The following is a 9,989-nucleotide window of genomic DNA, read 5'->3' on the forward strand; positions in this document are numbered from 1 at the left end:
AGCGTTAAAATCAAACATGTTTCATATTATCACGGCAGCCATGATGACACTGTGAACAGGTTAAGAGGCGTAGATCTGTGATTCCCTCACATTAGCAGATAGCAGTGCACTAAAGCGGAACTCTCTTTCATAGGAATGAATGTTCTCCACCTCCAAGGCTGTGTCCAGATTTACTATAACATCCTGGGACAATCAGGAGTGGTTGCAGGTATGATAAAGGGGCCCCTCATGGCCCCCACCTGTTGACACCACTGTGCAAAAGTTATTTGATTTTGTTACTTTTGCACCTAAACCTGTGTGATTTTGGTCTGCGTCTGTTGACTTTCTCTCCAAGTCAGTTACACATCTCTCAGTGATTTAAGTGTAGATAACAAGATAACATGGCCGCTGTGTTAGTCAATATTCAACCTACACCAAACTGCATCCGGATTCACAGATACACTATGTTTGGGATTTCCGGGAGATTTTATAAACAAACAACCCAGTTTAACATATAAAGGCTGCAGGTGTCCTGTGCCAGTGTTGTTATCTTTACATGGCTGTACTTTGACCCAACATAAAAGTTTTTTAACTTTCTACACAACGGTAATTTGAGCTGCTGCCAGCTGGACCATACCTCTGATCGACAAAGACCAGCTTCACAACCCGCCTGATCGATGTAAGAGACTTTTTCAATTAGAATCTGTATATTACACATGTTGTTAAACCTTTAAACAGCTTATAAGTGTGTTTTTCCATGAGTTTAATGATTGTATTCTCAAAGATGAGACAAAAATACCCAGAGCAACAGTTACATAACAATATTTAAAACCAGCAGTCATTGGTAAAAGAGTCTGGAAGCTCATCCTTAAAATATGATCAGATTTAAAGAGAAACAGGTTCCTGTTTAAATAGATTACATGTCTGCTGCTTTAGCAAAGCTATTCTTCCATCGTCAAGCTAGAAATCACAGGTTAGTGTAGGGTGAGGACTATCTTAACTGAATCACTGAAAAGCAAAGACAGCGGAAGTAACTAATTACATCTAGGCCACTCAGACTACTGTAACTAAGTCATGTTTGGGGTGTGGTTCTTGTAACTTTATGATTTTTTTTAAGTCTGTAATTTTACTTCTACATCAGAATGCATTACACCATGTCATCTACTTAGTTACAACCATGTCATTAGGTGAACTTCCTTCTTAAGCAGTGATAACAATAATGACAGTAACGTGACTCTCATATAAAACATTTTAGACATAGAAATGGGTCGATAAATCCACTAGTAAATCAAAAGACATAACTTTCAAGGGAATTTTCTATTTTTGAGAAAAAATCAGCAGATGACTCAATAATGAAAATAATCATTCCTTACATCACATTAGAGCTTAATGCACCATAATTTTCACATGTTAATCCGTTGTTTTATTTTCAACTAGTTCCCTCCAGTCATGCAGCTGGTGATCCGCCGTTACCGTCCGTCAGACAAGGACACAGTGTTAACCCTGTTCAGCGCCGGCACCCTTGAACACATCCAACCATGTTTTAACAACACCATATCCAGCCCTCTGTACATCACCATCACTCTGGCTCTGTGTGTTGCTGGCTATCTCCTCGGCTCTGTGTTGGGGGCAGTGGTGTTACCAGGAGCCTGGGTGGGCATTGTCTACTGCTGCTGCCATGAGATATATTCACGGTATGTCAGAAATACACTCAGAACAAACATGCAGGACATCCCGGGGAACTATCTGAGCAGACCGGACGACTGTTACTGGGTGGCAGAGGCTGAGGTTGAAGGGATTGCCCAGATCGTGGGTATGGTGGCCGTGGTGGGTAAGCAAAGTGGTAATGAACAATACGGGGAACTGTTCAGGTTGATCATCGCACCAACATGCAGACGGATGGGCCTTGGCATCAGGCTGGTTCAGACCGTGATTGACTTCTGTAAGGAACAAGGCTTTTCTGCGGTGGTGCTGGAGACCAGCTCAACTCAGCAAGCTGCAGTGGCCCTGTACAAGAAACTGGGCTTCAGTCTGGTTCTAAATCAGACGAATGCAGCAGCTCCCTCTTGGATGGTAATGCTGACCAGGGCAACACTCTTAAGAATGAAGAAACAGCTGTAGTCCTGGAATAACCCTGATCAGCTACTGTGAGGTTCCTGTTATGTTCCTCTTTATTAGTGATTTAATCTCATGAATTGATCATGCTTTACTCAAATTATAACAGCACATTTAATCCAAATACAATCGGAATTGAAATATGGCCTAATATGTTATCATCCAGATCACAAGAAATTGTAATATTCTGATGAGGGTAGAATGTGCTGTAGTGATGGAGATGTCCTTGCCTACAAATCTTGTTCAGCTGTGTTTACTGTGAGACCCTCCTCTCTGAATATTTAAACACTCTTCTGCTTTATTTGTCTGAAAGGCCATGTCAGAACTCATAGACTGTTGAACTACTATGTACACATATTCAATTGGCACAAAATGAAGCAAGAAAAAATTAAATGTCCCTAAAGCCATGACAGTTTGACAATGAGTCAGCAGACGGTCGATTTTGACCATGAGTCAGTTTGTTCCCTGACAGCTTGGTAGAACATAATGTTCTTCAGTGATCTGGATAAAGTCAATTTATTAACGGTGAGGTTAAACATTATTTATCAAAAGTGAGGGCTGCTCTTTGGAAAGGTATACACTAGAGGGTGCCATGTAACCCTGCAGCACCTGTCTGTGATGTGAGCCAGTGCTGTCTACTGTATTGTATTCATTGATACTGACTCAATTCAAATACGTAATATGTGTGTGGGGATGATGTCTAAGTTCAAGGCACAAGAAGAAATGGTGGAATGTACTTAAAGTACATACACCGATCAGGCTAAACATCATGACGATCTGCCAAATATTGTGTTGGTCCCCCTTTTTCATGGACTCTACTAGACCCCTGAGGTGTGCTGTGGTATCTGGCACCAAGATGCTAGCAGCAGATCCTTTAAGTCCTGTAAGTTGCGAGATAGGGCTTTCATGAATTTCCAGGAAAATGGATTGAGATCTCACACTCGTTGTTGTGCTCCTCAATCCATTCCTGAACCATTTTTTACTTTGTGGCACGGTGCATTATCCTGCTGAAAGAGGCCACAGCCATCAGGGAATACAGTTTCCATGAAAGGGTGTACATGGCAACAATGTTTAGGTAGGTGGTACGTGTTAAATTAACATCCACATGGATGGCAGGACCCAAGGTTTCCCAGCAGAACATTGCCCTGAGCATCAACTGCCTCCGCTGGCTTGCCTTCTTCCCATAGTGCATCCTGGTGCCATGTGTTACCCAGTTAAGAGAAGCACGCGCACCCTGCCATCCATGTGATGTAAAAGAAAACGTGATTCATCAGACCAGGCCACCTTCTTCCATTGCTTCATTGTCCAGTTCTGATTCACACATGACAATTGTTGGCGCTTTCGGTGGTTGACAGAGGTCAGCATTGGCACTCTGATTGGTCTGTGGCTATGCAGCCCCATACGCAACAAACTGCAGTGCACTGTGTATTCTGACACCTTTCTATCAGAACCAGTATTAACTCCTTCAGCAATTTGAGCAACAGTAGCTCGTCTGTTGGATTGGACTTCACGGGCCAGCCTTCGCTTCCCCATGTGCGTCAATGAGCCTTGGCCCCCATGACCCTGTCGCAGGTTCACCACTGTTTCTTCCTTGGACCACTTCTGATAGATACTGACCACTGCAGACCAGAAACACCCCACAAGAGCTGCAGTTTTGGAGATGCTGTGACCCAGTCGTCTAGCCATCACAATTTGGCCCTGGTCAGATTCACTCAAATCCTGATGCTTGCCCATTTTTCCTTCATATAACACATCAACTTTGAGGACAACAAGTGCACTTGCTGCCTAATATAACCCACCCACTAACAGGTGCCATGATGAAGAGATAATCAGTGTTTCTCGCCTCACCTGTCAGTGGTCATAATGTTATGCCCATTTGGTGTATACGCAACTACTGTACTCAAGGTCATTTTTTGAGTTCCTTTCTATAGAGTATTTCTATAGATATTAATTACTTTGCAGATTCAGATTTGACCTACAAGATGTGATCATGTTGAAATACATGATGCTCTGCTACAGATTAAACAACCCAATAGAAGACAGCCAGTGATGTGAAACGTAATGATGTAAATAATGGGTCTCCACCTCCAAAGCTGTGTCCAGATTTAACATAACATCCTGCGACAATCAGGAGTGGTGGCAGGTATGATAATGGGCCCCCTCATGGTCCCCACCTGTTTGACACCACTGTGCAAAATAAAGTTGATGTTGTTACTTTTTGTACTTACAGGTGTGTTTTTAGTTGGAGGCTGTTGAGTACGTCTGTTAATCAATGTCACATCTGACTGATTTAAGTGCAGATTAAAAGATAACGTGGCCGCTGAGTGAGTCAATGTTCAACCTCCACTAAACTGCATCCTGGTTCCTTAGATACGCGAAGTTTGGGATTTCTGCTGAACGGGAGATTTTATAAATAAGACGACGACCCAGTTCGACATACAAGGGCTGCAGGTGTCCAGTGCAAGTGTTGTTATCTTTTAATGGCTGTACATCAACCTGACATGAATGTTTTTTAAGTAACTAATTACATCTAGGCAACTTTTTGTGCGTTTATGAATTTTTTTTACGTCTGTAATTTTACTTCTACTTCAGAATGCATTACACCATGTAATCTACTTAGTTACAACCATGTCATTAGGTGAACTTCTCCTTTAAGCAGTGATAACAATAATGACAGTAATGTGACTCTCATATAAAACATTTAAGGCATGAAAATTAGTCGATAAATCCACTAGTAAATCAACAGACAAATATCATTCAAGGGAATTTTCTATTTTTGAGAAAAATATAGAAAAAAAGAGCTTAACACACCATAATTTTTACATGTTAATCCTTTATTTTATTTCCCTCTAGCTCCCTCCAGTCATGCAGCTGGTGATCCGCCACTACCGTCACTCAGACAAGGACACAGTGTTATCCCTGTTCAGCGCCGGCAACCTTGAACACATCCAACCATGTTTTAACAACGCCATATTCAGCCCTCTGTACATCACCATCACTCTAGTCTGTGTGTTGCTGGCTACCTCCTCGGCTCTGTGTTGGGGGCAGTGGTGTTACCAGGAGCCTGGGTGGGCATTGTCTACTGCTGCTGTCATGAGATATATTCAGGTTATGTCAGAAATAAACTCGAGACAGACATGCAGGACATCCCTGGGAACTATCTGAGCAGACCGGACGACTGTTACTGGGTGGCAGAGGCTGAGGTTGAAGGGATTGCCCAGATCGTGGGTATGGTGGCCGTGGTGGGTAAGCAAAGTGGTAATGAACAATACGGGGAACTGTTCAGGTTGATCATCGCACCAACATGCAGACGGATGGGCCTTGGTGTCAGGCTGACTCAGACTGTGATTGACTTCTGTAAGGAACGAGGCTTTTCGGCAGTGGTGCTGGAGACCAAATCCACTCAGCAAGCTGCAGTGGCCCTGTACAAGAAACTGGGCTTCAGTCTGGTCCTGAAACACACCAACTCATCAGTTCCCTCTTGGATGTTAATGCTGGCCAGGGCAACAATCTTAAGAATGAAGAAACAGCTGTAGTCCTGGAATAACCCTGATCAGCTTCAGTGACATTCCTGTTATGTTCCTCTTTGTCAGTGATTTAGGCTCATTAATCGATTATGCAATACTCAAATTATAACTGCACAATCAATCCAAATATTATCAAACTTGCAATATGGCCAAATATGGCATTATTCAAATCACAAGACCCTGTATTTTTTGGGTGAAGATAGAATGTGTTGTAGTGTTGCAGAGATGTCCTTGCCTACAAATGTTGTTCAACTGTATTTACTGTGAGATCCTCCTCTCTGAATATTTAAACGGCTTTGTACAACATAATGTTCTTCAGTAATCCGGCTAAAGTCAGTTTAATAAAGGTGAGTTAAAACATTTTTCATCAAACATAAGGGCTGTTCGTTGGAAAGATAAACACTAGAGGGCGCCATTAATCTATGTAACCCTGCAGCACCTGTCTGTGATGTGAGCCAATATTGTCTACTCTATTGTATTCATTGATTCTGACTCAATTCAAGTACTCAATATATGTGTGTGTAATTGGTACATATACTCAGCTACTTTACTATAGAGTATTCACCTACATCTTGCTATAGTTATTTACTTTTCAGATTACTATCAAAGGTTAGTTGATTTTGTTACTTTTGCACTTAGTGCATTTATCTTTTAATCAAAAAAAAAAAAAAATCAAAATTGCTAATATGGCATTATTCAAATCACTGAAATTTGTTCATAAAGGTAGAATGTGCTGTAGTGCTGCAGAGATGCCCTTGCCTACAAATCTTGTTCTCCAGTTCTAAGATAGCTTGATTTGTTGGTGCTGACACAAAACAAATTCACATCATCATGATTTTGATAGTTCTTTTTACTGAAATAAATATTGGATATTATAAAAATGATCATTCCCATTTATCGTGAATCCTATCGCTGTATCTGTCAAATATTAAATATCTGTCAAGCTTCTAATTTTTAAGTCCTGTCTCTTTCATCAATTATCATTGTTTTAGCATAGACAAAAAAACAAAAAAAACAAAAGAGAAACAAAACTGCTCAGGAAGTACAGATGAAATCATCTAGATTGGAAATCGTTAATATCAAACATGTTTGATATCATCAGGGCAGCCATGATGTCACTGTGAACAGGTTAAGAGGCGTAGACCTGTGATTCTCTCACATTAGCAGATAGCAGTGCACTAAACCGGAACTCTCTTTCATAGGAATGAATGTTCTCCACCTCCAAGGCTGTGTCCAGATTTACTATAACATCCTGGGACAATCAGGAGTGGTTGCAGGTATGATAAAGGGGCCCCTCATGGCCCCCACCTGTTGACACCACTGTGCAAAAGTTATTTGATTTTGTTACTTTTGCACTTCAACCTGTGTGATTTTGGTCTGCGGCTGTTGACTTTCTCTGTAAATCAATTACAAATCTCTCAGTGATTTAAGTGTAGATAACAAGATAACATGGCCGCTGAGTTAGTCAATGTCCAACCTACACTAAACTGCATCCGGATTCACAGATACACAATGTTTGGGATTTCCACTGAATGGGAGATTTTATAAACAAAACAACCCAGTTTAACATATAAAGGCTGCAGGTGTCCTGTGCAAGTGTTGTTATCTTTTCATGGCTGTACTTCGACCCGACAACTTTCTACACAACGGTAATTTGAGCTGCTGCCAGTTGGACTGTACCTCTATTCGACAAAGACCAGCTGCACAAACCGCCTGCTCCATGTAAGAGACTTTTTCAATTAGAATCTGTATATTACACATGTTGTTAAACCTTTAAACAGCTTATAAGTGTGTTTTTCAATGAGTATAATGATTTTATTCTCAAAGACGAGACAAAAATACCCAGAGCAACAGTTACATAACAATATTTAAAATCAGCAGTCATTGGTAAAAGAGTCTGGAAGCTCATCCTTAAAATATGATCAGGTTTAAAGAGAAACAGGTTCCTGTTTAAATAGATAACATGTCTGCTGCTTTAGCAAAGCTATTCTTCCAACGTCAAGCTAGAAATCACAGGTTAGTGTAGGGTGAGGACTATCTTAACTGGATCTCTGAATAGCGAAGACATAGTGGAAGTAACTAATTACATCTAGGCCACTCAGATTACTGTAACTAAGTAATGTTTGGGGTGTGGTTCTTTTACCTTTATGATTTTTTTTTTTAAGTCTGTAATTTTACTTCTACATCAGAATGCATTACACCATGTAATCTACTTAGTTACAACCATGTCATTAGGTGAACTTCCTTCTTAAGCAGTGATAACAATAATGACAGTAACGTGACTCTCATATAAAACATTTTAGACATGGAAATGAGTCGATAAATCCATTACTAAATCAACAGACAAATATCTTTCAAGGGAATTTTCTATTTTTGAGAAGAAATTGGCATCACTTAAGAGCTTAATGCACCACAAGTTTCACATGTTGATCCTTTATTTTATTTTCCTCTAGTCCCCTCCAGTCATGCAGCTGGTGATCCGCCGCTACCGTCCCTCAGACAAGGACACAGTGTTATCCCTGTTCAGCGTCACCACCCTTGGGCTCATCCAACCATGTTTTAACAACGCCATATCCAGCCCTCTGTACATCACCATCACTCTGGCTCTGTGTGTTGCTGGCTACCTCCTTGGCTCTGTGTTGGGGGCAGTGGTGTTACCAGGAGCCTGGGTGGGCCTTGTCTACTGCTGTCATGAGATATATTCAGGTTATCTCAGAAATAAACTCAAGACAGACATGCAGGACATCCCTGGGAACTTTCTGAGCAGACCGGACGACTGTTACTGGGTGGCAGAGGCTGAGGTTGAAGGGATTGCCCAGATCGTGGGTATGGTGGCCGTGGTGGGTAAACAAAGCAGTAACGAACGATACGGGGAACTGTTCAGGTTGATTATCGCACCAACATGCAGACGGATGGGCCTTGGTGTCAGGCTGACTGAGACTGTGATTGAATTCTGTAAGGAACGAGGCTTTTCTGCGGTGGTGCTGGAGAACAGCTCCGCTCAGCAAGCTGCAGTGGCCCTGTACAAGAAACTGGGCTTCAGTCTGGTCCTGAAACACACCAACTCATCAGCTCCCTCTTGGATGTTAATGCTGGCCAGAGCAACAATCTTAAGAATGAAGAAACAGCTGTAGTCCTGGAATAACCCTGATCAGCTTATGGCCCAATGTGGCATTATCCAAATCACAAGACCCTGTATTTTTTGATGAAGGTAGAATGTGTTGTAGTGTTGCAGAGATGTCCTTGCCTACAAATCTTGTTCAGCTGTAGTTACTGTGAGACCCTCCCCTCTGAATATTTAAACAGCTTGGTAAAACATAATGTTCTTCAGGAATCTGGGTAAAGTCAGTTTAATGAAGGCGAGTTGAAACATTCTTTATCAAACATAAGGGCTGTTCATTGGAAAGATAAACACTAGAGGGCGCCATTAATCTATGTAACCCTGCAGCACCTGTCTGTGATGAGAGCCAATATTGTGTACTCTATTGTATTCATTGACTCTGACTCAATTCAAGTTCTTAATATATGCGTGTGTGAATGGTACATATACTCAGCTACTTCACTCAAGAACATTTTTCAAGTTTCTTTCTATAGAGTATTCACCTACATCTTACTATAGTTAATAATTACTTTTCAGATTACTTTTAAAAGGTTAGTTGATTTTGTAACTTTTTGATTTCCTGAATAATTTTTTTTCTGAGTTTAGAGAGCATTTGAAACAAGAGACGCATTAATTTCTTTATTGAGAGCTCGATTTAATGGAAACAAACATGACCGGCTTGTTTAGTTTAATCTAGTTTTACTTTGATCAGGGTTTAAGACACTGGGAGAATGTTTATTTTTTTTACTTAACCTTTATTTATCCAGGAAAAATCCTGTTGAGATTAAGAACCTTTTTTTCAAGGGAGTCCTGGCCTAGAGGCACCAAAAGGTTACACAGTCACATTCAGCGTACACAACATACAGACAGCAATTTGGGTTGGAAAAACAGTTACAAGTGAATTAAGATTATAAAAAACAGTTACAGGTAAAGGAGATCGTCTCAATTGCCCTCAGCTTAGATTTAAAAGCATTCAAGGAAATCAGTTCTGTTATTTTCCAGTCTTTTTGCAGCATTTTCCATGTCGAAGGAGCAGAGTAGGCAAAAGTCCTTTTTCCCAGTTCTGTCCGAGAAAGTGGAACACACAGCAACAACTGGTTGTTGAACGCAAACCGTAAGAATCAACACTTCTCCGTGTTAATAAGTTACAGACAAGGCAATTTAATTTATGGCATGCTCCACGGATACAATATGATGCATTTGAAATCGGGAGCAGGAGTCACCATAGGTCCATGGGAGTCACTTTCAGGTTGGAAGTTCTAGCGGGA

At 41.0% G+C, this 9,989-nt stretch overlaps 2 protein-coding genes across 2 annotated transcripts; both read left to right on the plus strand.

Moving 5' to 3' along the window:
* Positions 1 to 25: 25 nt before the first annotated feature.
* Positions 26 to 5,481, plus strand: LOC115583933 (probable N-acetyltransferase camello). Its single transcript, XM_030421202.1, has 3 exons — positions 26 to 658; positions 1,417 to 2,052; positions 4,948 to 5,481. The coding sequence occupies exons 2-3, from the start codon at positions 1,429 to 1,431 to the stop codon at positions 5,257 to 5,259; spliced, it is 936 nt and encodes a 311-aa protein (XP_030277062.1). The 5' UTR covers positions 26 to 658; positions 1,417 to 1,428; the 3' UTR covers positions 5,260 to 5,481.
* Positions 5,482 to 7,084: 1,603 nt separating this feature from the next.
* On the plus strand, positions 7,085 to 9,164 carry LOC115583936 (probable N-acetyltransferase camello). Its single transcript, XM_030421209.1, has 2 exons — positions 7,085 to 7,343; positions 8,075 to 9,164. Exon 2 carries the CDS (start codon positions 8,087 to 8,089, stop codon positions 8,753 to 8,755), a length of 669 nt encoding a protein of 222 aa, XP_030277069.1. The 5' UTR covers positions 7,085 to 7,343; positions 8,075 to 8,086; the 3' UTR covers positions 8,756 to 9,164.
* Positions 9,165 to 9,989: the final 825 nt, after the last annotated feature.

This window comes from Sparus aurata, chromosome 6 (genome assembly GCF_900880675.1).
Source record: "Sparus aurata chromosome 6, fSpaAur1.1, whole genome shotgun sequence".
In the NCBI taxonomy this organism is placed as follows: domain Eukaryota; kingdom Metazoa; phylum Chordata; class Actinopteri; order Spariformes; family Sparidae; genus Sparus; species Sparus aurata.